A 27,768-nucleotide genomic window follows, 5' to 3' on the forward strand; every position below is an offset into this window, starting at 1 on the left:
GGATGGAGACAGAGACGGCTGAGATGTAGCAGAGCTCTTGAGCAGCTTCTGCAGGGAGGAGAGGACTAAGTGAGCAAACTAGAGGTCGTGGTGGGCAAGTCCTGGGGCTGTAACCATGGTACAAAAGGACCCTTCATCGAACCACACTCTGTGTCTCTAAGAAAGAGTGTGTTCACAAAACTGAAAAACCATGACGTAGCATAGCTTTAATGTCAGTGTTCAGAAGAGAGAGGCAAGCTCCACCTAGGGCTATGGGGACAGAGGAAGAGAGAGACCCTGTCTCAAATACACACAAACCAACAAACAAACACCTATAGGAAGGATGTCCTCACCCAACATAGCCCCAGGGCCTAGAACTGAACAGTGACAAGTGGAGAAACCCTATTTATGGAGATCTGGAAGACTTAAACAGTGCTCGTGGTACTAGAAAGGTGCTTTGCCAGATAGCTGTGGTGGCTCACGCCTGCAATCCCTGTAGAACAAGGCAGGAGAATCGCAGCTGGCTGAGTCCTAACCGTCAGTTCTAGGACTACTCAAATAAATAAAAATGTTACCGAGGGCTCTAATCGCCTGTCATCAGATCAGGCAGGTACAGCTACAAACTTCAGGCCAGCTGACACTACATGAAATCTCTCGCAAAACACTTCCCCATCTCAAAGAAAAGCTAAAGAGGCAGGATGGGCCTGGGGAGGTGGCTCTGTGGTGAAAAGCAGGTGTTTTCCTTGTGGGCCAGGTTTGATTCCCGCATCCATGTAGTGGTTCCTGACCATCAGTTACTCCAATTCTAGGACATCTGACTCCAGGTTCTGACCTCCCAGGGCACATGCATGGAGCACATACAGACATACGGGCAACACGGAGGCACATAAAGTTTAATCTCTAAAACAAAAACAGCCATGCTTGCTTCGGCAGCACGTAGACTAAAAGTGGGATGATACAGAGAGGATTAGCATGGCCCTGAGCAAGGAGGACACACAACGAACTCTGGGGGTGGGGGTGGGGGACCAAATAAATAAAATAATTAAAAGAATAAATAGAAATTTGTAGTCATGCTTGTGCATTATCTCTAGTAGACGTTTAGATATTTAGGAGTCTAGGCTATCGGTTACCATAGCAAAATGAATTTGGCTTAAAACAGAAGCACACATATTATCAAAGAAGCCCTACTAGCTGGTTAGGCTGCTGACTCTGTGTGAGGGCAAGATCTTAACTCCAGTGGAAACACTGATGAACGTGTGCAGTTCAAGCTAAATGCCCTTGGCCACTTCTCAAGTCTGGTTTTGGAGCAGCCCCATTAGCCACATCTTTGAACTGGGTCTATATTAAGGGACCAGTGTGCCTGCAGAGGACACGGAGGTGAATTTCTCAGTGCAGATGTGGTCTATCCTTCCTGCTCTAGTGATTCTGGCTACATAGACAGCTGAGCCAAGCCAAGCCAAACAAGAACATGGGCTGTGTTGTTGCCAAATGCAGATGACAGTATTTCTACTTTCTAGGTCGGGATTTCTCTCATGATGACACTTTGGATGTTCCAACCCAAGTGGAACTGCTTATCAAGCAAGCGACATCTCATGAGAACCTCTGCCAGTGCTACATTGGCTGGTGAGTGAGCCTTGCAAAGAAGCCTCATTGGCCAAGTGTGGTGGCACATGCCCTTACTCCCCAGCACTGGGGATGCAGAGGCAGGCAAGTCTCTAGTAAGTTTCAGGACAGCCAAGTTATAGTAGTGAAACCATGTCTCTAAATAAGCCTGCAGTAAGGACACACTTTAAGCCTCAAACCCACATATGAGAAGATGATTTGGTGGAGTGATCATAGAGAACATTCTTTATGGGCTCCATGCCTCTTAAGTTCACAGGTTCTGAGAATGCTCCTTGCTTGCGGGAAACAGAGATGTAATCTCATTTGGAAGTTACAGCTGCTTTGAGAGCTTTGGTTTAGAATGGGCAGAGTGCATTACTTGTCTGGTGCTTTTGGAATTTTGTTGTCGCTCCAGAGATCTGAAGGGCACAGGAAAAGTCAAAGAAATGCTAGAGAGAAAAAGTGAAGAAAAAGATTGATAATCCTGGAGACTCTAGGCAGGCATTTGAGAGGGGCAGAGGAATCTCTGGGACCTCAGGGCCATTAGCCCTCTACTAGAGGTGTTGACTGAGTCCCATAGGGCTCAAACCTGCTCTCTGTGCTTGGGTAAAGCTTGGAAGAGCTCTGACTGACCATGCCTTTTTCTGCCCACCTTCCTAGGTGTCCTTTCTGGTAACCAAGGCCTGGCAAAGAAAATCATCTCCTCCGATGCTTTTGTACCTTGGTCTGTGCTTCCAGTGGACTGAAACCATGGTCATAAAGTTGGACTTTGTTAATATTTTGAAATGTATATGAAAAGAACTACTGTATATTCAAAGTTGGCTTATGCCAACCTCCTAGCTGCTGTTGAAAAGACACTGTCAGAAACACAAGGCTTGATTCAGTTCCCAGGACAGTGAAACACAGTAATCCTACAGAAACCAAGCCTTTGATTTTGGGAGAACAGAAGATGAGTAACTGACTAAGAAATACGGGTTTTGACTTAACTTACAGAAGAACTCATCATACGCATTTGCTGACCGAATAATCTAGTTGATCCTCTCAACCAGGGGCTTCAACAGCAAGGACACAGATGTCAGCACTCCACCATCCTGTTACCTCACCCGTCCCTGGATGCAGTGGCAACATCTGCAGGATGGGCCACCGTGTGTGTAAGAAGATCTGTCTTCCACCTGATCCCATGATGCTGAACCTCACAGAGCCGGCCTTCCAGGAAGGACGTTTGCTCAGACGCCTGGCCACCGAGGATGAGCAGGTGTGCCAGGATCTCAGTGCAGGGTCCACGCTGGCCCTGCTGCTGTGTTCAGTGAGGGATGGATATGTTGTGTTTGCAGCAGGGACTCAGAACACAAATGCTGTTGTGGAAGTGCTGATCTCAGAGGGACACTAGCGCAGGTTGTGAATTAAGAGCAAAGTAAATATCCAACTAAACACAAAGTATAAGTGAAGCCACATCTAGACACCATTGTATCTGAGTAATTTTTGTGCCAATAAATGACATCAGAATTTTAAAAGTATTTATGTGTATGGCTTTCTGTTCATTATTTTGCAAATTCTCTTATTGGGCTTTGGCTTAAACTCAGTGGTAAGCCACTGACTAATGGGGACAGGAACCTACACCATTACATTCCATCACTAGACAGGCCAAGACAGAAACAGGCAAACAAGGATCTCTTGAGATTCTGGACTACACAGAAAAACCCTGTCCTTTTTGTTGTTGTTGTTGGTGGTGGTGGGTTTTTTTTACACTCCAGATTTTATTTCCCTCCCAGTCCACCCTCCGACTGTTCCATATCCCAAACCTACTTCCACCCAATCCCCCCACCACGAGGCTGTCCCCACCCCACCCAACCTCTAAACTCCCTGGGGCCTCCAGTCTCTTGAAGGTTAGCTGTATCTTCTTTTGAACCCAGACCCAGCAGGTCTCTGCTGTATATGTGCTGGGATCCTCAAAAAACAGCAAGTGTTCTTTTTTTTTTTTTTTATTCATTTATTATATATAAGTATACTGTAGCTGTCTTCAGATACACCAGAAGAGAGCATCGGATCTCTTTACAGATGGTTGTGAGCCACCATGTGGTTGCTAGGAATTGAACTCAGGACCTCTGGAAGAGTAGTCGGGTGCTCTTAACCACTGAGCCATCTCTCCAGCCCAGCAAGTGTTCTTAACTGCTTCAAAGCCTCTCTTCTCTCCCTTTCCCAATATTTTAAACAAACTGGGAAAAATCCAATCCTTGAGTAAACGGTTTTGCACGCCTTTAACCCCAGCACTTGGGAGGCTGGATGCAGGCGGGTCCGGGGTGAAGATCTAGCTTTAAATGTAATTTCAATTGTATCCTCCCTCCAGTCCTCACCCTAGCCCACAGGTTTGTTAGGATACAACGTAAAATTAAAGAAAAGCCTAAATCTCCCCATCGTTGGCCAAGTCGTGTAACAAGTTACACTACTTACTTGGTGTGGGGCGGGGTAGTGGTATTGAGCCGCGCGCATGCGCGTTACGCTCTTCTCCGGTCCGCCGGAACAATCTCGCGAGAAGAGCCGCCCTAGGACGGAAAAATGGCGCCTCCCAGTCCCCGGGAGCATCAGTCCGCGCCAGCGACCGGTGCGACCAAGCCTGACGCGGAGATGGTACTGCCTGGCTTCCCGGATGCAGACAGCTTCGTAAAGGTCAGTTCGCGGGCTCTGGGGCACCGCTGTTTTAGCCGGAAGCGGGTCTGGGGCTGCGGGCTTCTGGCGCCTGTCACGGCGGCCTGACGGCGCGCACGGAGAACGGCAGCGAAGGGCTCCGCGCTTCCGGTGTGAGCGCGAGCGGCTTCGCGTAGAAAGCTGTGTCCGCGCCTTCGGAAGGGCGTCCGTCATCCACGTGGCGCACCCTGCGCTACCTCTCCTGAGGAGCCCAACAGCTGAGCGACTCTCCCGCCCATTGCTCACCCCGCTGATGCACAAACGTCTATTGCCCCAATCTCTTGGGTTGAATGTCACAGCGACCATCGAGCCCCTCTCTAAATGCCAAAGCGCACTCACCAGTACCTCTTGAGAAGGAAGATAGAGTTTTTATTTAAATTCTTTGTTCACAAAATTCACGATGCTGTCATGAGACGTTAACACCTCCCTTACGCTGGGATCCCCAACCATGAGATTATTTTCATTGATGGCCTTGCTGTGGCAGTCTATGTAGACATTAACTTTAAAATAAATCGCGATCCTCTTGGTTAAAATATATTTTTTCTTTGCTAATTCGTAACTAATTTTGCTACCGTTATGAATTGTAATGTAAACAGGCAGGGTATCTGAAATGGGACCCAAGGGTTGAGAGCCACTGCCTTAAAATAAGCACCCACTCTTTATCAATGACAGCCACTTGTGATTGTTTCCCATTCATTACCTGCCTCACAACAGTCTACCTAAACCACTGGTTATAAAATGGTCACCTGAGTCGGGTGGTGGTACACAAATCCAGCCCTTGGGAGGCAGAGGCAGGTGGATCTCTGTATGTTTGAGCCCAGCCTAACCCAGGTCCTGTACAAGAAGTGCTAAGCACTCTTAACGCTGATCGGTCTCTCCAGCTCCCTGGGATATATAGCTTTAAAATCTTGTGGGTTTTTTATTCCTGAGTAAACAGGAATCCGTGTGTAAGATGCATCTTTTTCTCTGATTTTCAGTTTGCACTTGGGTCGGTAGTGGCCGTTACCAAGGCATCTGGGGGCCTGCCACAGGTCGGTGACGAGTATGACTTTTACCGAAGTTTTCCTGCCTTCCAGGCATTTTGTGAGACACAAGGAGACAGGTTGCTTCAGTGGTGAGTTTATTACGTTGATTGAAAGAAATAAAAGATTGTCCTGAGAGTGGCATACCTCAGTTAATGAAGATAATGGAGTTAATGGAGATAATGAACGTGATTGGGTTCCTGAGTCTGAACTCCAGTACTAGCCATCACCAAAGAAACGCTGCCTAAATGCCATTAACCAGAGGGACATAGGATAATTGTGTGGTCTGTGGCTGTTGGGGAAGAATAGCGGCTCAGTGTGGAGCCCGGACTAGCCTGGAACTTGCTATGTAGACCAAGCTAGCCTTGAAATCTTAGAGATCAACCTTCCTCTGAACTCACTTCCCCTGAGTGCTAAAATGAAAATGTCAGCCATCACAGCCAGCATGATCTATGATCTTTAAAAATAGGGGGTTGGGGATTTAGCTCAGTGGCAGAGCGCTTGCCTAGCAAGCACAAGGCCCTGGGTTCAGTTCCCAGCTCCGAAAAAAAGAAAAGAAAAAAAAGAAAAATAAGAGGGCCGACAAGATGATTCCGTGGGTAAAAGGCATCTAATGCCAAGCCTGACAGCCTGAGTTCAACCCCTGAGACTCTCGGATGGAGAAAGAGCTCACTCCTGCAGACTATCCTCTGGCCTTAACACATGGGCGGGGGAACTCACACACACACAATATCTGTTTATGTCAAAAGTCTTTTGCTGCGTGTGGTGGCTCATACCTTTAATCCCAGCCTTAGGGAGACAGAGGCAGGTAGATCTCTGAGTTAAGGCTGGTGTGGTCTGTATAGTGAGTAGAGCAGCCAAGGCTACACATTTCTCATCTGATAATTGTTGGGGGAGATCACCGTGAAGTTATTTTGCTGAGAATAGGCCTAACTCACCAAATTACACAGGTGTCTTCAAACTCACTGTGGCCTGAGCCTTCTAGGAAGCCGGTGTCACAAGCCTACACCATCAGGCCTGGCTTGGGGTCCTGTGTTTAAAGGTTGTTGTGAAGATGTACATTGGGTTAATTTTATCCAGGGTGCCGGGAACCCTGTGATCCAAGCCATTTGAGGAGTTTTCTCAGACTGTAGGTTGGTAGAACAAAGGTGCACGTGCTGACCTTGGTTTTCCTCGATTCCTTAGCATGAGTCGGGTGATGCAGTACCATGGGTGTCGCAGCAACATCAAAGACCGAAGCAAAGTCACTGAGTTGGAGGACAAGTTCGATTTACTCGTCGACACCAACGACGTGATATTGGAGAGAGTGGTGAGTGCCTCCCATCCACAGAAGTAAGCTCTCAGATAGAAGGCTCAGATATCAGTGGAAGGAGAAACCCCAGCTCTATGGAAAGTGAAATAAATGTAGCCAGTCCTAATGGCCGTACCTGTGCCTCGCACTAGGGAAGCAAAAGCAGGCGGGTCTCTGAGTTCCAGGCCAGCCTGTTCTACACAGCAAGACCTCTCCAATAGATGGATGGGTTGGTGGATAGATAGATAGATAGATAGATAGATAGATAGATAGATAGATAGATGGATGGAATTGTATGTATAGGCACGTGCCATGAATGCCGGTGTCCGTGGAGACCAGTGGTCTTGGAGCCCACTGGAGCTTGGGTAGAACACCAGTCCTCTGCAAGAGCCATGGTGCTCTCTCCAGCCCCCACCCATGCTCTTCAAAAATAGTTATGTTTTTGGCTCTAGAAGATGGCTCAGCAGTTAAGAGCACTTTCTGCTCTTCTAGAGGACCCAGGTTCCATTCCCAGCACCCATGTGGCAGCTCACAACCATCTGTAAGTCCTCCATGGGATCTAACATCCTCACACAGACATACATGCAAGCAAAGCACCAATACACACAGAATAAGATAGATAAATCACTTACAAAAATGTCAAGTTTAAACCGGCCATTAAAATTCTGAATGCGTACAGTATATAAATAATATTTTGATACATTTATCTATTCTTTTTAATTTACTCATTTATATTTTATGTGCATTGGTGTTTTGCCTGCGTGTGCGTGTGTCTGAGGGTGTCTCCTAGAACTGGAATTACAGACAGTTGTGAGCCACCATGTGGATGCTGGGAATTGAACTCAGGACCTCTGGAAGAGCAGCCAGTGCTCTTAACCACTGAGCCATCTCTCCAGCCCTTACCTCCTCTTTCATGTGTGTATAAACCACATAATTCTGTGAATGCATTTCTTAAAAATGTCAGGTAGGTAAGCCTGTCAAAGTCACATCCTAACCCAGTGCCTTGTCTCCTCATAGGGTATATTACTGGATGAAGCTTCAGGTGTCAACAAGCATCAGCAGCCTGTCCTCCCTGCGGGGCTGCAGGTCCCCAAAACGATAGTGTCGAGCTGGAACCGGAAGGTGAGCCCCGCTCACAAGCACACGCACACCAATGTTCTTGTCTCCAGAAGATGAGCTGGAGTCTCGTTCCCTACTTCATCCAGTGGCTTTGTCTCAGTTGGTTCCTACGTGTTGTCCACAGGCAGGAGAATATGGCAAAAAAGCAAAGGCGGAGACTTTCCGACTGCTACATGCAAAAAACATCCTCCGGCCTCAGCTCAGGTTTCGAGAGAAGATCGACAATTCCAACACGCCATTTCTCCCAAAGATCTTTGTTAAACCCAATGCTCGGAAGCCACTCCCTCAGGGTAAGTGGTGCCTTTGACGTGCTTGAGTCTTCACTCCCGCATTTCTGTCCTCAGAGGGGCGCAACACCTCCTCCTCTTCCTAAGCTGAAAAGTGTATGTGCCTCATGTGTGATGCTGTGTTTGTCACTGCCTGGTCTCCAGCTCTCTCAAAAGAAAGGCGGGAACGCCCGCAGGATCGTCCAGAGGACCTGGATGTCCCTCCAGCGCTGGCAGATTTCATCCATCAGCAGAGAGCCCAGCAGGTGGAGCAGGATGTGTAAGTGCATGGCTCTGCTCTTTCCGAGGCTGGCCCTTCTTTTCTTCAGAGCTGGGGACCGAACCCAGGGCCGTGCGCTTGCTAGGCAAGCTCTACCGCTGAGCCAAATCCCCAACCCCCTTTTTTTAAAGATTTATTTATTCATTTATTATATATGAGTACACTGTAGCTGTCTTCAGATACACCAGAAGAGGGCATCAGATCCCATTACAGATGGTTGTGAGCCACCATGTGGGTGCTGGGAATTGAACTCAGGACCTCTGGAAGAGCGGACTGTGCTCTTAACCGCTGAGCCATCTCTCCAGCCCCCCATTTTTTAAAAGATTCAGTGTGCATGCACGCGTATCTCGTGCACACATGCAGGAGTGCATGTGGAGGCAAGAAGAGAATGTGGAGGGATTCTGAGCTCTCTGACATGGGTACTGGGAACTGACTTTAGTCCTCTGCAGAGCGATGTACACTCCTAATGCTGAGCCATCTCAGGTCTACATGGCACCCTTACACAGGGCCCATGCTAATCTCTGTCACTCCACTTTCGGTATATGCACTGCCCGGGTGAGCATCAGCCTCTCTATGTATTTTATTGAGATCAAGACTCATTTCTGTAGCCCAGCCTGGCCTTTAACTCACGGTCAAGGTGAGATATTTTCACAGTGTAATTTTTCCTCATTTTTCGTTTTTGGTGGTAGGCGGTAGTAAGACAGGGTCTCATATATCTCAGGCTGGCCTTAAACTTCCTGTATCACCAAGGATGACCCTGAACTTAGGATCCTCCAGCCTCCACCTCCTAGATGCTAAGATTAGAGCTGCCTGCCCTCCTGCCTGGGTTTGTCTGGTACTGAGGCTGGGACCCAGGGCCTGGTGTAGCTGGACAAGCACTGTAGCAGCCCAGCCTCAGCCTGCTCACTTGTTTACACACGCTGTATCTGAGTGTCTGCGTTCCTTCTGATTCACGGCATTAATATAAAGGTTTGTGTTGTGTTCACTCAGGTTTGCACACCCTTATCAGTATGAACTCGATCACTTTACTCCGCCTCCCTCGGTGCTGCAAAGGCCGCAGCCCCAGGTTAGTGCCCACACACCCTTTCAAAGCTGGCTTCCGGGAGCATGGGAAGAACAAAGCACTGAGTTGGTTCACGTCTGCTTTCCTGGGGTAGCTTTAGGAGGCTGCAGTGTGGCGTCATCCCGTGCACTTGGAAATCAGCCTGCACCTTCGTAGGGTTTGTCTTTAACACGGTGCTTTTTGTGTTCCTTTTGTGGTCCAGTTGTACAGGCCTGTGGAAGAGACACCCTGCCACGTTGTGTCATCCCTAGATGAACTTGTGGAGCTCAATGAAAAGCTCTTGGGTTGTCAAGAGTTTGCAGTGGACTTAGAGGTACCTTGAAATTGACCTTTAGTGAAGTCTTCATTTTCCTGTGAGTTGTCTAGCACTAATTGTCTTTTATGTGTGGGGGCCTGAGACAGGTATCACACTGTAGGCCAGGCTGGCCTCAAACTCAAAGCCATCCTCCTACCTTTGTTTTTTTTTTCCCCTAAAAATTAGTTGTGTAACTTGTATAGCTAACTTTAAGAACTGGTAAAGGAAGCTTGTGGGTTTAACTCTGTGCAGAGTTCCCAGGTTAAGGACGAAAAGGTAAAGGAACACCTAGTAACCCTCTCCCCCAACCCCCTTCCGCACGGTTCAGCACCACTCATACAGAAGCTTCCTAGGACTGACGTGCCTGATGCAGATCTCCACGCGCACAGAAGACTTCATTGTTGACACCCTTGAGCTTCGAAGTGACATGTACATCCTCAACGAGAGCCTCACAGACCCAGCCATCGTTAAGGTCAGCCATACTGGCTCTTGCCGAGATCTTGGTGGGATCCCAGTGCTTTTCAGGGCACCATCTTGTTCTCTCAACCTAAACCCAGTGGAGGGAGAAACTACGTCATCTCCTACCCTGAGGTTCGGCATGCTAACTGCTTAGCTCTAGACCCCCATGAGGGCATTTGCAGTGTAGCTTGGTGTTAGCCAGAGATCACGTTGGTGCGTGCTTCAGGGATCCCAGTCTGTTGCATTGCCTGAACTTGAGGACATATCCGGAGTTAAGAGAGTTCTTACCTGGGAGCAGAAGCAGCCCTTAGCAGTGTACAGTGCCCAGCCCAAGGCCTGTGGCCTGAGTCAAGACATAGACGCTGGCGTGTCGTCCAGTGGTAGCATGCTTGCCTGGCATCCACAGGTCCCAGCGGTCAGTTCCTCCCAGTATTCGGTGCCCAGAGGCGGCTGAGTAAGGAGACAGACGGATGGCCTGCTGTCAGTGTCAGCTGCACAGCTCGGGTTTTGCTTGCAGGTCTTCCATGGTGCCGACTCTGACATCGAGTGGCTGCAGAAGGACTTCGGGCTCTATGTGGTGAACATGTTTGACACACACCAGGCAGCACGGCTTCTCAACCTGGCTCGCCACTCACTTGACCATCTGCTGAGGCTCTACTGTGGGGTGGAGTCAAACAAGCAGTATCAGCTGGCGGACTGGAGGATACGGTCAGTCGGCTCTGTCTGCCAGTGGCAAAGTGTGCGGGGAGCAGGAAAAGTCTGTCACCTTGGAAGCCTGGCTCACCTTGGTCACTTTCAAGACAGCTTTTCTTTAGCTGCCGTGCCAGAATTGGGTTTGTTTTTCGAGACAGGGTTTCTCTGTGTAGCCCTAGGTGTCCTGAAATGAGGCTGGCCTCAAATTCACAAAGATCCGCCTGCCTCTGCCTCCTGTGTGCTGGGATTAAATGGGTGTCCACCACCACTAAACATCAGAATTTCTAATTATAAAAAGGAGAACGTATTTGAACCAATGTTACACTCCCAGTATAAGAAGGAAATTAGGGGCTGGGGATTTAGCTCAGTGGTAGAGCGCTTACCTAGGAAGCGCAAGGCCCTGGGTTCGGTCCCCAGCTCCGAAAAAAAGAACAAAAAAAACAAAAAAAGAAGGAAATTAGTCGGGCTGGAGAGATGGCTCAGAGGACAAGAGCATAGTCTGCTCTTCCAGAGGTCCTGAGTTCAATTCCCAGAAACCACATGGTGGCTCACAACCACCTATAATGAGATCTGGTGCCTTCTTCTGGCTTGCAGGCATACATGCAGACAGAGAGCTGTATGATGTAAAATAAATAAATAAGAAAGAAAGAAGGAAATTAGTAACATTTGAAAGCCACTTCATTCTTGAGCCCTTGCCCGTCTCCCAGCACTGGGCCACGTGCACTAGGGCAGCACCCTGGTCACCCTCACAGCACTCTCTGGGCTTGCTCCCATCTTGTAGCAGAGATAAGAAAGCACAGAGAGGGTCAGGACAGACAGACAGACAGACAGACAGACAGACAGACCATAACAGGACTCTGCCTTAGCATCCCATGTTGAATAATAGTTTGTCATCCTGTGACGCAGGAACTGACCGAGTCCCCTTGGGAAGGAAAAAATCTTTGGGATGAGAAAAGGGCCAAGAAAGCTCTGTCACCCAGTATATAGGCAGTTGGGATGGCTGTCCCTGGGGCAGTCTTTGAGAAGGCTTTTCTTCCAATCCTAGCCCTCTGCCAGAGGAGATGCTGAACTATGCCCGGGATGACACCCATTACCTGCTTTACATCTATGACCGAATGAGGCTGGAGCTGTGGGAAAGAGGCAACGACCAGCCTGTCCAGTTGCAGGTGGTGTGGCAGCGGAGCAGGGACATCTGCCTCAAGGTACCACGTCACCAGAGAACAGAGACCCCGCACCCGTGCTGTGTCTGATTGAATTCTTCTGGTTTGTTCTGTTTTGTTTTGAAGTTAGCATAGAAAATAATGGCTCTGGGGCTAGAGAGATAGTTCAGTGGTTAAGACCATTGTCTGGTCTTCCAGAGGTCAGGGTTCATTTCCCAGCCCCCCCATGGCGGCTCACAATTGTCTAGTTCCAGGCGATCCAAACGCCCTCACACAGACATATATGCAACCAAAACACCAGGCAGATGTGTTGAGCTCGAGGGAGGCCAGCCTGGACTACAGAACTCCAGGACATAGAGAAACCCTGTGTTGAAAAACCAGAGAGGGCTGGAGAGATGGCTCAGCGGTTAAAGAGCACTGACTGCTCTTCCAGAGGTCCTGAGTTCAATTCCCAGCAACCACATGGTGGCTCACAACCATCTGTAATGAGATCCGATGCCCTCTTCTGGTGTGTCTGAAGACAGGGACAGTGTACTTCTATATAATAAATGAATAAATCTTAAAAAAGAAAGAAAGAGGGGTTGGGGATTTAGTTCAGCGGTAGAGCGCTTGCCTAGCGAGCGCAAGGCCCTGGGTTCGGTCCCCAGCCCCGAAAAAAAAAAGAAAAAGAAAGAAAGAAAAGAAAAAGAAAAACCAGAGAGAGAGGGTAGGGGAGAGAATGAATAATGGCTCAGAATTTACAAGCTAATTCCTGCCTTTAATCCCAGCACTCAGGAGGCAGAGGTAGATGGATCTTGAGTTTGAGGCTTGTCTCAGCTACAGAGTGAGTTCTGGGACAGCCAAGGCTGCACAGAGAAACCCTGTCTTGAAAAAAACCAAAACAACAACAACAACAGATTAGATAGATAGATAGATAGATAGATAGATAGATAGATAGATAGATAGATAGATAGATAGATAGATAGATAGATAGAAAGAAAGAAGATAGATTGGTTGATAGATAATTTGCATTTTCCTGAGATTAAAGAATGTTGGGTAATTTTTCTGTTTCTTTTTTTGAGGCCCTGAATCCGTTCACTGGCCATTTCTTGAGTGAATAATTTGGGTTTTAGGTATTCTGCAGTTCCTGTGGTATCCTCCTGATGCAGAAGCCATACTAACCCTTGCTGTTACATTGTCAGTGTGTGCTGCCATGACAGGAGTTAGGCTTCCTGTTTCATTCTGTTTTTTTCTTGTAGTGCTGAGAATTGAGTTCAGAACCTCACATATGCTAAGCAGACGCTCTCCCACAGAGCTCTATATCCAGCCTTGGTTTCAGGTTTGGTTTGTTTTGGTATTTTGGTTTTTCAAATCAGAGTTTTTTTGCAGACCAGTCTGGCCTCAAACTCACAGAGATCCTCTTTCCTCAGCCTCCCAAGAGCTGGAATTAAGGGTCTTTCAGTTTTTTAAATGAGTCCTCACTGGGTTATGCAGAGTGGCCTCTGGCTTGTAGTCCTCCTATGTTAGCTTCCCAAGTGAACCACTAAACTCATCTTTACCTTTGTCCTTTAATGCAAGAGGCCTCTATTAGTCAGGTTTCAGCCTGGAACAAGCCCAGAGCACAATTTTTTTTAAAAGACTTACTCATTTATTATATATGAGTACACTGTAGCTGTCCTCAGACACACCAGAAGGGGGCATCAGATCTCTTTACAGATGGTTGTGAGCCACCATGTGGTTGCTGGGAATTGAACTCAGGACCTCTGGAAGAGCAGTCAGTGCTCTTAACCACTGAGCCATCTCTCCAGCCCCAGAGCACAATTTTTTATCCCACAGGTGTTTTTCTTTTTTTACAGTGCAGAGGATCAAACTCAGGGCTTAGTGCATGTTAGGCAGTCATTCAGCCGCTGAGCCTTTCTCTACTGCTCATTGATCTTGACTATTGCCTAACATTTTGCAGAAATTTGTCAAGCCTATCTTTACGGATGAGTCCTACCTTGAGCTATATCGAAAGCAAAAGAAGCATCTGAATTCCCAGCAGCTGACAGCCTTTCAGCTGCTGTTTGCTTGGCGAGATAAGACAGCGCGCAGGGAGGATGAGAGCTACGGGTAAGGGATGCAGGGTTCTGTTACTGCCTAATGGGGCAGTGGGTATGACTGTGAAGGCTGGCTACTGTCTCCTGCATTGCAGTGTTTAGTGAACCTTGCTAGTTTTACTTAGCGTGATCTCATTGTGTGTTTTGTTCCAGATATGTTCTACCAAATCACATGATGCTAAAGATAGCTGAGGAACTGCCTAAGTAAGTCTCAGAGCCTGAGTGACATGCTCTCTCTTCTCAGTCGCTCTCAGTCCTTCACAGCCGGGCACTCATTGTGGCTGCCCAAGGCTGTACTCACAGAGGTTAGTACTCCAAGCTTGGACAGTGGCAAGGCCCAGGGAGCCACAGTCCTTGCCTGAGGGCTCCTGGACAAGAACTAAAACTTGTGAACTGGCCTCTCTGCATGGCTAATCCTGAGCCTGCGCAGTCCCTTAGAGAGAGCTGTCTCACATTCCTTCTTGTGTCTCTTTCTCCAAATTATAGCCTCACAAGTTTTTTGGGTTTTTTTTTTGTTTGTTTGTTTGTTTGTTTTTTAAGCAGACATAACTCACTGTTTTCTTCTTGTATAGAAGCCCTAATGTGGTAGTCTCAGCTGGAGCCTGGATCCTCTGAACCTCTAGAGACTGGTGTGGGTTTTTACAAGGTGGTCAGTGAGTTCTTGAGAAGAAGATTTGGTGGACACAGTCTCTCTTTCCAGAGGTCAGGGGTCAATAGCTATACATCATGGAGATGATATCAAAGGTGGCCTTGGCAAAATTGCCCAGGGTAGCAGTGCAGCCCCTGGCTGAAGTGTAGCAGTCATCTATACCGGCCATCATCAGTAGCTTCTTGGGTACAGGAACAGAAACAATGCCAGTGCCTCTGGGGGCGGGGATGAAACACACCAGCACAGAGCCGCAGTGGCCTGTCACCTTGCATGGCACAGTGTGGGGCTTGCCAGTCTTGTTCCCTTAGTAGCCTCTCCCTCTGCACAGGGACAGTGGAGAGCTTAGCTAGGATGCTGGCCCCTCCCATGGCAGTGGCTACCTCCTTGGAGTACTTAATACCAAGACCAGCGTATTCTTTGTAGTCCCCAGTAGAGACAACAGCCTTGAACCTGGTCCTCTGGCCAGCCCAAGTCTGCTTCTGCACTGGCAGACTTCAGAACATCATCCTTTAGGGAAAAAAGTCAATAATCTCAGATTCTGTAATGGGCTGGGAGAACAGGTAGATCCCCAGGGACTTGATTTTTCTGTCCTTAACCAGGCGGCCCAGCTTGGTGACAGTGATCCATTCATTGTCTTTGGCTTTACCTCCATGAGCTCGAAGCCTTGACCTTGACCACAGCCACAGCCTCCAGGCGGCCTCTAAGACCGCTGCTGAATTCTCCTTGGAAGCCATGATGGCCTCCTAACCCTGGGCCCCTGGGCCCTCCCACTGCACTGGTGTCATCTGCCATTAGGTATTTTTCCAAAGTCTCGTGACTTTTTTTTTTTTTTTTGGTTCTTTTTTTCGGAGCTAGGGACCGAACCCAGGGCCTTGCGCTTCCTAGGCAAGCGCTCTACCACTGAGCTAAATCCCCAACCCCGCCTCGTGACTTTTAAAAGTATTTTATTATATTAATTAGAGCATAAACAGGAATAAGAAATTGGAAATCAACTTTCCTTGAGGCTAATCTCCAACTCTCAGGATCTGTAAGACAACCAGAGGAATGGGCTTGAGAGTTGGTGCAGGGAAGATCTCATGTCCAGGTGGCTGGCAGGTCTGGGCTGATTTATGTAATCTCTTACTCCTTTTATGGCCTTCACTTTAGGGGACAGGGACCTATGGGGAGAGATCTTTACTCCATGCCCAGGCTGCCCTGCAACTCACTATGTAACAGAACCTGTGACCTTCCTGCTTCCATTTCTCAAGTGCTGGGGTCACAGACCTGCACCAGGATGCATGGTTCATGTGCTGGGCGTGGAGCTCAAGGCTTCCAGCTGCCAAGCAAGCACCCTGCTGTCAGTAAGTGTGGAAAGGCTTCTCTCCAAGATGAGCTGAGATTTTTACCTTGTTTTCAGGGAGCCTCAAGGCATCATAGCTTGCTGTAACCCAGTACCACCTCTTGTCCGGCAACAGATCAATGAGATGCATCTCTTAATCCAGCAGGCCCGGGAGATGCCCCTGCTCAAGGTATGCAGTGTTTGATTTAGCAGCCCATTCTCCAGCACCTTCTCCTGTGGCCTTCCAGAGCCCTGAGCTGTTCTCCTGTCCCAAATCACCCTGAGGAGTAATGAAGGCTTGGAAGTACAGGGGGTGTCATGGAAGCTATGGAGCGTGTTGTGTTAGATTTAGCTGCTCTGTGATTACTGGTTTTGAGTTTGGAGTTTTGAGGTATGGTTTTATTTTTTGATACTAAGGTTTAAGCCCAGGGCCTACCAATGCTACACAGGTACTCTTCTGCTGAATTATTGCTCTAGCCCACATGTTTTTAAATTAAGTTTTTATGTATTCTATGTGCATGTAGACGTATGTAATACAGCACATGTGTCTGGATCAGAATACACTGTATATGTACTCTGTATGAGTCCTGGTTGTCAGACATAGCAGTAAGAGCCCTCTCATCAGCAACTGCATTGTTGTTTTTAATGGCAGTCATAGATTAAACCTTAACCTTTATGGCCTTTTCCATAATTTGATAGCAAACTGGGTCATTTAATAATTGTAGTAAAGCAGTTCATTTGGTGGAGTGAGTTGGAGTAAGGATCTTGGCGTAGAGAGCTGACAGTGGAAACCCAAACCTGAAGCCATCACACCCTGGGTGTGCATGGTTGGACCAGTGTGGAAAGGGTTGTAGGATACGCCAGAGAGAGAGGCATGTGGCACTCAGCAGGAGATGGTCACAACAGGCTGCCAGTTACTGCTGTGCCTAGGGACTGGAGGAGCTGTCCACCCAGGCAGTGGTTAGATTTGCTGAGAGTGGGGGGTAGGATCCAGGACAACAAGCTGAAGCCAGAGCCTCAGTAAGAGGGAGGGAGGAGAATCGTGGGTCGGCTGGGGATCCAGAAGAATGAAAGAAAGACTAAAGCCTGGATAATCGTAGGTGGAAGTGAGGCCTCCCTCAGACCATAGACCCAGAGCTGCGCATGCAGTGACACCTGTAATCCCAGCACTTGGATGCAGAGCAGAAGGATCAGGAGTCCACGATTATCCTCAGCTATCTGCTGAGTTTAAGGCCAGCCTGAATTTCAAGAGACCCTGTCTCAAAAAAAACCAAAGACCTATCAAGACGAGATGGTACAGGCGCTCACCCACAGCCTGATGATCTGAGTTCCGTCCCACGGCCCCTTGTGGTTGAAGGAAAGAACCAACATCCTAAGTTACCCTCAGTGTGCCTGCTGAATGAATGACTATAAAAAAAGAAGAAAATGTGTCTTTGCAGGAATGTCTGCTCTCTGTAATAAAACTTGTTAAAAGTCTACTTAAGTGGTTTCTTTTAGGGGTTCTGCTTTAATTCTTTTCCTTCTTTTTGAGATAGGTTCTTACCATACAGCTGTGTAACCCTGAAGCCCAGGCAGGCCTTGAATTTTCAGTCCTGTCCCACCCCCTCACCCCCACCCCCAGCCTTCTAGGTAGCTAGATTATAGATTTGCACCACCATATCCACCTTTCTTAGGAAAACTTAGAATGTGTTGGCTTGGTGGTGACATCTATATGTGATCAGTGGTTCATTATCCTTTAAAAGATTGTTGACCCACAAGACTCAAAATGAAAGAAGAGTGTGTTTGCAGCTGTCATGTTAAGATGTCCATCTAGGTCTAAAGAGGCCAGAGGTAGGGTGTGTTGCCTCTCCTGTGTGAGGCCACAGGCACCCCTGCACCGCACACATATACACACCATGCATACATGTGCGTGCACTTGCACACGCACCCATACACAGACCCACAAAGCCCTTGTTAGTTTCCCAGTTTGTATAAGTAGAAAGCACACTGGCTGCCAGAGAAGGCTCCTCCAGGCGGGCTGGAGCCACTGCGTCATACCACCTCCTGACGGGCGCTGGCCTTTCACATGGTCGGGCTTGGGACCCAGCTGCTCAGAGTGAGGGATGAAAGGATAGCTCTTGGCCCTTGGGAGACAGACTCACTGACAACTACAGTCTACTGAGTAAGCTTGTGTCATTGCCTTTACACAACTTTCCTCCGTTTCTTTTCTCTTTCGTTGGTTTTGTGTGTGTGCACGCCCGCGCGTTTTGAAATAGTCTCCAGTAAGCCAGAGTGGCCTTGAGCTTGTGGTCCTCCTGCTCCTGCCTCTGCAGTGCTGGGATTGCAGGCATGTGCAATCACCCACTGGAGGTCAGGCCCAGGGCTTCAAGCATGCTAGGCAGACACTGCCAACTGAGCTACATTCCTGGCCCTGCTCTTCTCTCCCCTTAGTCTGAAACTGCAGCTGGAGTGAAGAAGAGTGGACCCCTGCCTAGCGCCGAGGTACAGTGTCACGGCTGCTGTGTCACCTATGGGAGGGGTGGAGATCACAGCCCCTGACAGGTCAGTGCTGTCCCACTGGCCAAGAGCTCCTGGCTTGCTTATTAGTTTTACATGTGGTCTGCTGGTTTCTCTTTGATGCAGAGATTGGAGAATGATCTCTTTGGACCCCATGACTGCTCCCATGCCCCTCCAGATAACTACCCGGTCACCTCAACTGATGGTAAGATGGAAACCCTCTGGACTTCCAGACAGATGGAGCCAGTTTCCTGGACGAGAGCCCACAGGTCTTGCTTACCTCTGTGTCTCTAGGGACCATGCCACTTCAGAAGCAGCCGAGCCTCTTCGATGAGGGCAAAGAAGAGACGTCTGTGGATGCCAGATGCCTCCTTGCTACAGCTGTCATCACTCTGTTCAGTGTGAGTAACAAAGGAGCCCACCATGGTGGTTCAGTCTTCCTCACGATGGGTGGGCTTAAAACATGGGCTGTGTGTCCAGAGGGTACATGTGTGTCTGAGAATAGTGCCAGAGGTAAAGCGAGAGGTGTGGACAGGGCCTCTAGACAGGGAAGGGTATCTCGTGAGCTCTGTTGGTGAAGAGACCTTAGAATACAGGCGGAAGCATGGCTCAGAGGCCAAGCTCACTGGCTGCTCTTCTAGAGGATCTGGGTTCAGTGCCAAGTACCTGCATGATGGCTCACAGCCATCTGCACTTCCAGTTCCGGAGGATCTGACACCTTCCAAACTCCGTGAGCACCTGGCACACACATGGAACACATGTGTACACACAGACAAAGCACACATACACATAAACATACATCTCTTTCTAGGAAAAGCAAAAGCTAGGCTGTGGTGGCAAATGCCTTTAGTCTCCACACTCAGGATGCAGAGGCAGGGGGTCTGTGAGTTAGTTCGAGCCCAGCCTGGTCTAGAGAGTCAGTTTTAGGACAGCCAGAGCTACACAGAGAAACCCCATCTCAGAAAGAGAGAGACGAGCAGACCAGCCAACCTTAGAGGGAAAAATGTCTTAAGGAGAAGGACACTGGGCTGACATGACAGACGGACAGACAAGAGCAGGTCCAGCTATGGCAGAGGGCCAGACCAGCTGGGTGGCCAGCAGGGCTTCTGAACTTGGAGTTTGTGACAGGTACTTCTCCTAAACACACCTGTCATCATCTGGATACACTCTTAGGAAAACCACACACTTCATACACTATAACTCACTAGCAGAAATGTCATCAGCCAGTGTAGGCTGTAGGGAGTAGCAGGCCTCTCCTCTCTGACCCTGGGAGAGTCTCTATTCTGGAGACCCTGTGTGGCTTGCTCGGACTGCTCCTGGGGCCTGGCTGTGATGTAGTCTGTTTCCGCCTGCCTGTATTGGCACCTCTAGGTTCCCTGCAAAGGGAAGGCCCAAAGGCCTGGAGAGGTGGGTTGTGGGTAAAGTACTTGCCTTGGAAATGTGAGACTACAATTTGGATTCCAGAAAGAACTGAAAGGCCAGACATAGCACACTTGTGTAATCCCATTGACCTGTGCTGGGATGGGAGAGGGCTCATGGGCCAACTAGCTCAGCGTACATGGTGATGAGCAAGGCACCCTATATCAAAGGTTGTCATTGACCTCCATGTGCACACACTTGCACACATACACAGTTTTAAAAGTCCTGTATGAGCCAGGCACGGTGGTGCATGCCCAGCACTCAGGCAGGGACGGGCAGATCTCTTGAGTTTGAGGGCAGCCTCCCCTCCATAGTGAGTTACAGGACAAACAGGGTTACACAGACAAAGTCTGTCACAATAAAAGTATTTTAGACAGGGCTGTACGGTGGTGATTCATGAACAAAAAGGGTGTAGGAGCCAAAAAGGGTGTAGGGGCCACAGGCTGGCAGGAGCTGTCATGGGGATCTAGCAACTTGACTTGTTGGCTAGGACTGCCTTTTTCTTTTTTCTTTTTAATCAGGATCTCATTCTATTAGCCACTCTAACCTTAAACTTCCATTTCTCCATTGTTGCTCTTGCAGAGGACTTAGTTTAATTCCCAATACGCAGATGGCAGCCCCCGGTGATCTATAGCTCCAGGTCCAAGGGATCCAACACCTCCTGACCTCCGTCAGCACTGGGCACGCACACACACACACACACACACCCCACTCATGCACATAAAATTTTCACTTGGAACACAGAAGCAGGTGGATCTCTGAGTTCGAGGCAGCCTGGTCTACAGAGTGAGTTCCAGGACAGCCAGGGTTACACAGAGAAACCCTGTCTGGAAAAACAAACAAACAAACGAAAATCATTTGGATTTCTCCCGCCTCAGCTCTTCAGTGCGGGGATTGCAAGCGTGTGCCCGTTCCTAACTTGAGGCTACGCTGTCACGAGAGTTCTACGTTTAGTCTGAAGAAGGCTGTGCTGTCTCTGTTCTGTGTTAGAAACAAACACAAGGGACGAGCGGATGTTATGAATGCCGTTGGCAGCAGTGTTCAGTGGCATGATTTTACTGGTTCCCTGTCAAGATCTGAATACAGTTCACATCTGTCAGTTAGGGCCTCAGGCTGTCTGCCCAGGCGGAGCTGTGTCTAAGTCCCCATGCTTTTCCTCTTCGCACACAGAAGGCAGTGACAGGGCCACAGGCTGTGAGGTTGTGAAGGCTGTAAAGATGCATGGGCTCACACGCTGACGTGGCGGCTCACTCACCTGTAATCCCAGAAGCAGATAAATACCTGGTTTTAAGACCAGCCCTGGTCTACGTAGCTCAAACAAATGAGTTCATCACCTTAAGAAATACGTTCTCCCTGTCGTGGACCCTGGCATGGAAGCGTGGTCCTGGTTAGAAGTGATGGTTGGTGTGTCCCTGCAGGAACCCAGCACTGAGGAAGCTGGAAAGACTCCATTGACGGTGGCACAGAAAAAAGCCCAGAGCATAATGGAGTCCTTTGAAAACCCATTTAGGATGGTGAGTAGTGCAGCTGCACCAGCCCAGCAGGAGCTACGGGGAATTCTGCAGCCACGAGTCCTTTCACCGGGGAGGAAAGCAGGACTGTGGAGGGGGAGCCCAAATCCACCGACGTATCGGTCATCCATGGTGTCCAGGTCGGGACTCTTGAGTTGAGGCCTTAAGGGACCATCCTGGCAATAGGAGTGCCTCTGACAGGCAAGGTGCTGCTCTTGGCATTTGCAATGACTGTTTCCCTTCTGCAGTTCCTGCCTTCTCTGGAAAACAAGGCCCACATCTCTCAAGCAGCAAAGTTTGATCCTTCTTCGAAAATCTATGAAGTAAGTAGCTCTCTATGGGCTTCTGGCCTGAGTGAGGGTCTCTCAGGAAGGCTTCAGATCCTCTTAGGCCGCTGAGAACAGGACAGCGGCCCTTTGTGTCTAAGCCTGCTTCTAGGAAGAGGCCAGACTGTAGCCCAGTCCTCGGAAGCCTCTGAGGGCTTGGGGCTGGGAATAGAGCTCAGTTGGTAGCGTGCTTGCCTGGCTTGTGTGGAGCCTTGGTTTGATCCCCAGCACAACGTAAAGCTGGCGTGGAGATGTACACCTATGAGCTCAGCACTTGGGAGGAGACAGCAGGAGGACCAGAAGCTCAAAGGCATCTTCAGCTACACAGTATATTGTAGGCTAACCTGGGCTCTAGGAGGCCCTGCCTTTAAGAAAAGAAAGAAAAGAAAAGAAAAGAAAGAAAGCAGCATCAGCCTGCCTTGCCTCACAAGCATGTCAACATAGGCTAGTGTTTGTCTGATGTATACTTGAACCCTGGTTCAAGGGTTCAAATCCAAGACTGGAGAGGAAAAAACAAGACTGTGTTTTTCTAATGGAGTAATTTATATGTAATAAAGTGTATAAATAATATAGTTTATAGCATCTGTATATGCGTATATTGCTTCAAGGCTCTTAAGGGAGCAGCTTGAATCTGAGGAGACACTGCCTTGCACTGCAGACAAGAGTACCCCTCACACAGGGCCCTGTAGGAAGGATGGCCTCTGATGACACCCACCAGCATGGCCCTGTCACCAGACAGCACTCTCACTGGCCTCAGTCCTGTGCTAAGGGCTTAACCTACTGATTTCAGGAGGAGTCCCAGGGCCATCAAGGTGGATCATGGGTAAAGGATCCCACCACCCAGCCTGAAAAACTGAGTTGGATCCCAGGAACCTATGTGGTGGAAGGAGAGAACTGACTCCAAGCTGTGTTTTAACCTTCACACATGCACGGTGGCTTGTGTACACACAAAATGAGTGAATAGAATTAATAGAATTTAATGAAAATAGGCAGCGGACTATGACAATCCACGCCTTCAACCTAACACAGAGGAAGCAGAGGCAGGCAGTTCTCTGATTTTTTGAGGGCAACCTGGTCTATATACCAAGTTCTAGGGGAGCCAGTATAATATGGTGAGGTCCTTCCTCCAAAAAAAAAAAAAAAAGTAATAAAGACAGTAAAACTAAAAATAAAGAAATGAGAAGACTTGAGGACTTGACTCACTGGTAGTGTACTCACTTAGCAAGCACTGGGCTGTGGGTTCAGACCCAAATCGAGGGGAAAAACAAGCCAGGCATAGTTACACATCTTTTCTCCTAGCATTTCAAAGACAGAATCTCTTGGTTCAAATTCAGCCTGCTCTACAGAGCAGGTTCAAGGCCCAACCAGAGTTACAGGGTAAGACCTGGTCTCCAAAGAAGGGGTTGAGGGACTAGAAATAGGGAATCTACAGCATGTGACTGTAAACCCAGTACGTGGGCAGTGGAAGCAAGAGGATGAGTTTAGGGTCATCGTAGGCTGAATAGAACCTTGGAAACTAACATTGACTCAAAAAACCAATCTAAAGAGGAAGTAACGTGGGCTTCTCTTCATCTCCTGCCCCAGCTGTAGCACAGCATCCCCAGTCCATCCCTGTGTTCATTTTGGATCACCCAGATGTGAATGGGACAGGACAGGACACGTAGGCCTAGGGAAACACACCTGGAGCCCCACTTTGTTCACTGGCCAGGCCACAGGGCCAATGACCGAGGCTCCCTGGTCTAGAGGGTGACTGGGTTGAGGTGTCCAGGGTGAGCACTTACAGCCCCACCATGCCCGGGGTTCGGGTGTATTTTGCCCTCCTTAATAAGGATCTTGCAAACAAAGCCAGTGAAAAGATGGTACTTTTAGATGTAGGGTGTATTGGCTTAGAATATGTGTCGTTAGTACCTTAGCATGTCCTCCATGGCCCCTGACACAAATAGGCAGGCACTCCCAAGTAACTGAGTTTAGGCAGCTTCTTTTTGGATTTGGTTTCCTTTCGTTCTGGTCATTGTCTGTTTTCATTATAGATCAGCAACCGTTGGAAGCTGGCCAGCCAGGTCCAGAAAGAACCTAAAGAAGCAGCCAAGAAGAAGGTAGCTGAGCAAACAGGTAGCATCCGCATCCATGTAAATGTCAGTCAGATTGAGGGTGACGGGTGACGGGTGTCCAATAAGGATTCCCAGCCCTCGCTGACAGACAGGGCACTGAGCAGAACAGGCCCAGCCCCAAGCTTGCAGAGTTCAACTTCTACTGGGAATGGCGCAGTCACTGCCCGTGTGTTCTACCACTGTAAAGCAGTAGGTTCTGTGCGTGCAGAGGGAAGAGCTCTGGACGCTGGTGAGGAAAAGCAGTCTAGGTCACCCGAAGTGAAGAGGCTGCCACAGATCCATGGGAGAGTGGACTGAAGCAGACTCCAAGTTCCCATGCGGTGGCTGGCTGGCATGCCCAAAGAATGGCAAGCCAGGACTGTCCAGGTGCCTGGGGAAGAGAGGCAGGGGAGCAGACGGGCCTCTCTGAGGACTGCTGGACCTTAGATAAACTTGGCAGGGCTCAGAGCATGGGGGATCCCCCTGACACAATCAAAATAGACAGAAAGCCTGCGCCCAGCAGCTCAGCCGACATCCTGAGGTCAGATCCTAGACCCGCCCTATCTTAGAGCCAGCACTTGGTGGTCAGTTGGATGAGGCATGGGAAAGGAAGGTGTGGGCTGGCAGAGGCTCTGTCCTGAGCATCTAGGGAGATGGGCTTGCGGGCTGTGAGAGAAGCTCCATGTCTAAAAGGAGAACTGACTCCTGGACATTGACACCAAGAGTGTCAGAAGCCACTGGCTGTTTGGCCTGGCCTCCTGAGAGGCACAGGCAGGCAAGGTTATTGGTTAGAGTCTAAAGCCAAGGCCAAGGAGCACTGATCTGGACCCAAGGGACAGATTGGGTGGACAGTGGCAGGAGTCTACAAGCCGTTCTCTCTCACAGCTGCCCGAGAGGAGACAAAAGAGGAGTCCACAGCTGCTGTGCTCGAACAGCCTATCCCTGTGCGGCAGCAAGCCGCGGTACGTGATTCCCCTCCCCTTTACAGAAACAAGTGCCCCTGGTCAAGTTCAGGTTTCCTGGACCACTGTTGGGGGGCTCACTCTGTACCCCGGCTGATCTGGGTTTGTCAGTCAGCGCCTACCTCTCTTCTCCTCAAACTAGGTGATGTTAGGACTCTCTTAGGATCTGTGTCTTTGGTAAACCCTCGTAGCGATGGCTGTGGTCTGCAGAGGACAAAGCACAGGGACATTGCTGTGTCCCAGGCTACCCTAGAGAAGTCTTTGTTTTCTGTTTTGGTGTATGGGGGAGGGGGGGCTTTTGTTTTCTGAGACAGGATGCTCTGTGTAGCCCTGGCTGTCCTGGGCTGTAAAACAGGCTAGCCTTGAACTCAGATGCACCTGCCTCTGCCTCCCTAGGGCCGGAGTTAAAGCTCTGTGACACCATTCCCCTGCCCCCGCCCCCCAATCTCTTTGTTCTTTTTACACCCAGACCATCCTAACATTCTTAATCTTTCCTTAAGTGACCTGAGAATACTGTCAGCCAGTGCTAGCTGAGTATGATTGTCCCTGAATTCCAGCTCAGCTCCCATTCTTGCTGTTGAAGCGACTTGAGTCATTCCCAGCTAAAACAGGTTGAACATCCCAGTCTGATGCCTGAAATTCAGTGCCTACTGTCCACAGCGTTCTCAGGGCTGACCCAACACCACGGGTGGATAATTCCATGCTCCACAAAATGATTGAAGCTGCAGGGAATGATCTTCAGGCTGTGTGTGTAAGCTGTAAAGTAGAAGTGAACCTCACGTTTACACGCGGGCCTGCCTGGCGCGGGCGAGGTTCTGCTGTGTTGCAGTGAGATGTCACTGCACACCTGTGCCTCCCTCCCTGAATGTTCTCACCCTGCAGCTAGAAAATGCTACTAAGAAGAGAGAGCGAGCCACCAGTGACCTGAGGACCATAGAGCAAAAACAGGAGAAGAAACGACTAAAAAGCTCCAAGAAAGCCAAGGACCCTGATCCCCCAGGGAAAGACTTCAGTCCGTATGACTACAGCCAGTCAGACTTCGGGGCCTTCGCTGGTAAGGCCAGAGAGGACACACCAGGAAGATGCATGGCAGTTTGAGGAGGGAGGACACACCAGGAAGATGCGTGGCAGTTTGAGGAGGGAGGACACACCAGGAAGATGCATGGCAGTTTGAGGAGGGAGGACACACCAGGAAGATGCATGGCAGTTTGAGGAGGGAGGACACACCAGGAAGATGCATGGCAGTTTGAGGAGGGAGGACACACCAGGAAGATGCATGGCAGTTTGAGGAGGGAGGAGCTGCAGAGTACAGGGAGCACCTTCACTCCCCGAGTGAGTCCTGCCCAGAGCCTAGGACAAGCAGTGGCTCTCCTTGCTGCAGATTCTCAGTAGCCATTGTCCCTGCTAGGATGTCCTCCTCTGAGGTCAGCTCACATCATCAGCAGTGGCATGAGGTCTGCTTGATGCAGAAGTGTCAGCCTGCTGGGGCACATGAAGGGTGGCACTGATGCTGGGGCACATGAAGGGTGGCACTTCCTGAAGCCCAGACCCTGGCCTGTCGGCCTTTGTGTCTGCTCATTGCTGCGATCACTCTTACTTTCAGGGGACAGTAAATCCAAGCCTTCCTCCCAGTTTGACCCCAATAAGGTGGCACCTTCTGGAAAGGTAAGGCTGCAGGGGGCACCTTCAGCTCCAAGGACTCCCCCCTGCCTCTGCTCTGGTGACCAACTGGGCTTCTTCTCAAACTTCCCCACCTCATTTCTTCTCAAGACAGATGCTGCTGCCATTTGTCCCCACAGCAATTTTTTAAAGTGTATTATTAATGTGTAAGAGTGCAGAAAAGCCAGAGGACAGTATATAGGAGTTCCGGCCTCCTACCATGGGCTCTGGGGATCTAACACAGGTCATTGGGCTTTACTGTGTGGCCCTGCAGGCCGTGTATCAGCAATGTGAGAACAGACAGCAAAGATTATAGTACGTATAACCTAGGCTGACCTAGAACTCACGGCCCTCCTGCTTCCACCATTTGACTGCTGGGATCACAGGCCTGTGCCACTATACCTGGCTTGCTATGTTGCTGCACTGGATGTCTTCCAGTCTACTGCCTGGGCCTGAGGTGCTGCCCTACACACTGAAGGGGCTACATGTATAACTCCTGACTGCCTCAGGTCTGTGCTAACCAGGCTGAATTTGAAGCTTACTGAGAGTGGTCAGGACTGCAGAGCCCCTCCTATTCCTGTCAGGCACACAAGTTGGGGTAATTGAGGCTGGCATCAGCGTACATAACTCTTCTCTTTCAGAAATGTTTTGGAGCCAAAAAGTTTAAGCAGTCGGTGGGAAACAAAAGCATGTCATTTCCTGCTGGGAAGTCGGACAGGTAAGTGGCCTGGCTGGGCCAGCAGGGGCACCAACCACTGTACCTGAGACCCTTAGCAGAATGCAGCTCCAGGGGCTTCTGCTGGACATGGGCAAGACCTCTCTGTCACTCAAAGCAGGAGAGGACGTCACGGGCTCCATGTCAAAGTCACGCTCACATGACCATATCCTGCCTCCCGGGCCTCAAATCCCATCCTTCTCTTTCTTGCACTGTAGTTTCTCACTGGTACCCTTATCTCAGAGCACATGGGTGGGGTTCTTAGGGATGAGGGAAGTCAACAGGTGGGTCACCAGTGGCAAGCGTTTGCATAGCATGAACAGCTCATGCTAGGGCAGAGCTGGAGGTCAGGCTCCCACATAGGAAGCAGGACAAGCCTGCTGCCACAGACCCCACAGCTCAGTGCCCAAGCGTAGGCCTCATGTTCATCCCTCCCTTACTGTGTGTTTTGAGATTTGTACGGCCTCTGAACACAAAGAGGTAACTCTGGTTTTCATCCATCTCTGCAGAGGCTTCCGGCACAACTGGCCAAAGAGATAGTCTTGGAGAGACTCCTGGGGCCGTGGACACTGCTGCTTTGTACAAAACCCATTTTAAAATCATTAAAAATTTATTCCTACCAGAAGAAGGCTGG

At 49.3% G+C, this 27,768-nt stretch overlaps 2 protein-coding genes and 1 pseudogene across 5 annotated transcripts in view; all 3 read left to right on the forward strand.

The window, feature by feature from the left end:
• The window catches only part of Mtor (mechanistic target of rapamycin kinase), a 109,777-nt gene extending 106,679 nt beyond the window's left edge, over nt 1-3,098 (forward strand). The window contains 2 exon segments of the mRNA NM_019906.2: nt 1,497-1,602; nt 2,242-3,098. Of these exon segments, the coding sequence (NP_063971.1) occupies nt 1,497-1,602; nt 2,242-2,257 (122 nt within the window). The 3' untranslated portion in view covers nt 2,258-3,098.
• LOC120103237 (U6 spliceosomal RNA) lies at nt 897-978 on the forward strand (annotated as a pseudogene).
• Nucleotides 3,099-4,098: 1,000 nt separating the features above from the next.
• Nucleotides 4,099-27,759, forward strand: Exosc10 (exosome component 10). 4 transcript variants are annotated; one of them, NM_001399229.1, is made up of 25 exons: nt 4,099-4,248; nt 5,244-5,380; nt 6,474-6,597; nt 7,597-7,701; nt 7,823-7,988; nt 8,130-8,244; nt 9,235-9,310; nt 9,510-9,620; nt 9,931-10,074; nt 10,579-10,769; nt 11,800-11,956; nt 13,854-14,002; nt 14,143-14,193; nt 16,035-16,146; nt 18,387-18,437; nt 18,579-18,657; nt 18,747-18,853; nt 21,290-21,385; nt 21,631-21,705; nt 23,739-23,820; nt 24,684-24,760; nt 25,643-25,814; nt 26,364-26,425; nt 27,061-27,137; nt 27,644-27,756. In NM_001399229.1, the coding sequence occupies exons 1-25, from the start codon at nt 4,138-4,140 to the stop codon at nt 27,672-27,674; spliced, it is 2,658 nt and encodes an 885-aa protein (NP_001386158.1). In that variant the 5' UTR covers nt 4,099-4,137; the 3' UTR covers nt 27,675-27,756. The 4 variants fall into 4 exon arrangements, 1 of the variants encoding a protein (NP_001386158.1); XR_015619765.1 differs by having other exon boundaries at nt 4,112-4,248; nt 17,057-18,497; nt 27,644-27,759; XR_015619764.1 differs by having other exon boundaries at nt 4,112-4,248; nt 17,057-18,437; nt 27,644-27,759.
• The last annotated feature ends 9 nt before the right edge of the window (nt 27,760-27,768 follow it).

This window comes from Rattus norvegicus, chromosome 5 (assembly GCF_021556685.1).
Source record: "Rattus norvegicus strain SHRSP/BbbUtx chromosome 5, alternate assembly SHRSP_T2T, whole genome shotgun sequence".
In the NCBI taxonomy this organism is placed as follows: domain Eukaryota; kingdom Metazoa; phylum Chordata; class Mammalia; order Rodentia; family Muridae; genus Rattus; species Rattus norvegicus.

Excerpts from the sequence above, each read along its gene's own strand:
- Exosc10 (NM_001399229.1), top strand. The coding sequence starts at position 4,138 with ATGGCGCCTCCCAGTCCCCGGGAGCATCAGTCCGCGCCAGCGACCGGT. Across the intron at positions 21,386-21,630 it reads TTGAAAACCCATTTAGGATG|TTCCTGCCTTCTCTGGAAAA; the intron begins GTGAGTAGTGCA and ends TCCCTTCTGCAG. Across the intron at positions 27,138-27,643 it reads CCTGCTGGGAAGTCGGACAG|AGGCTTCCGGCACAACTGGC; the intron begins GTAAGTGGCCTG and ends CCATCTCTGCAG.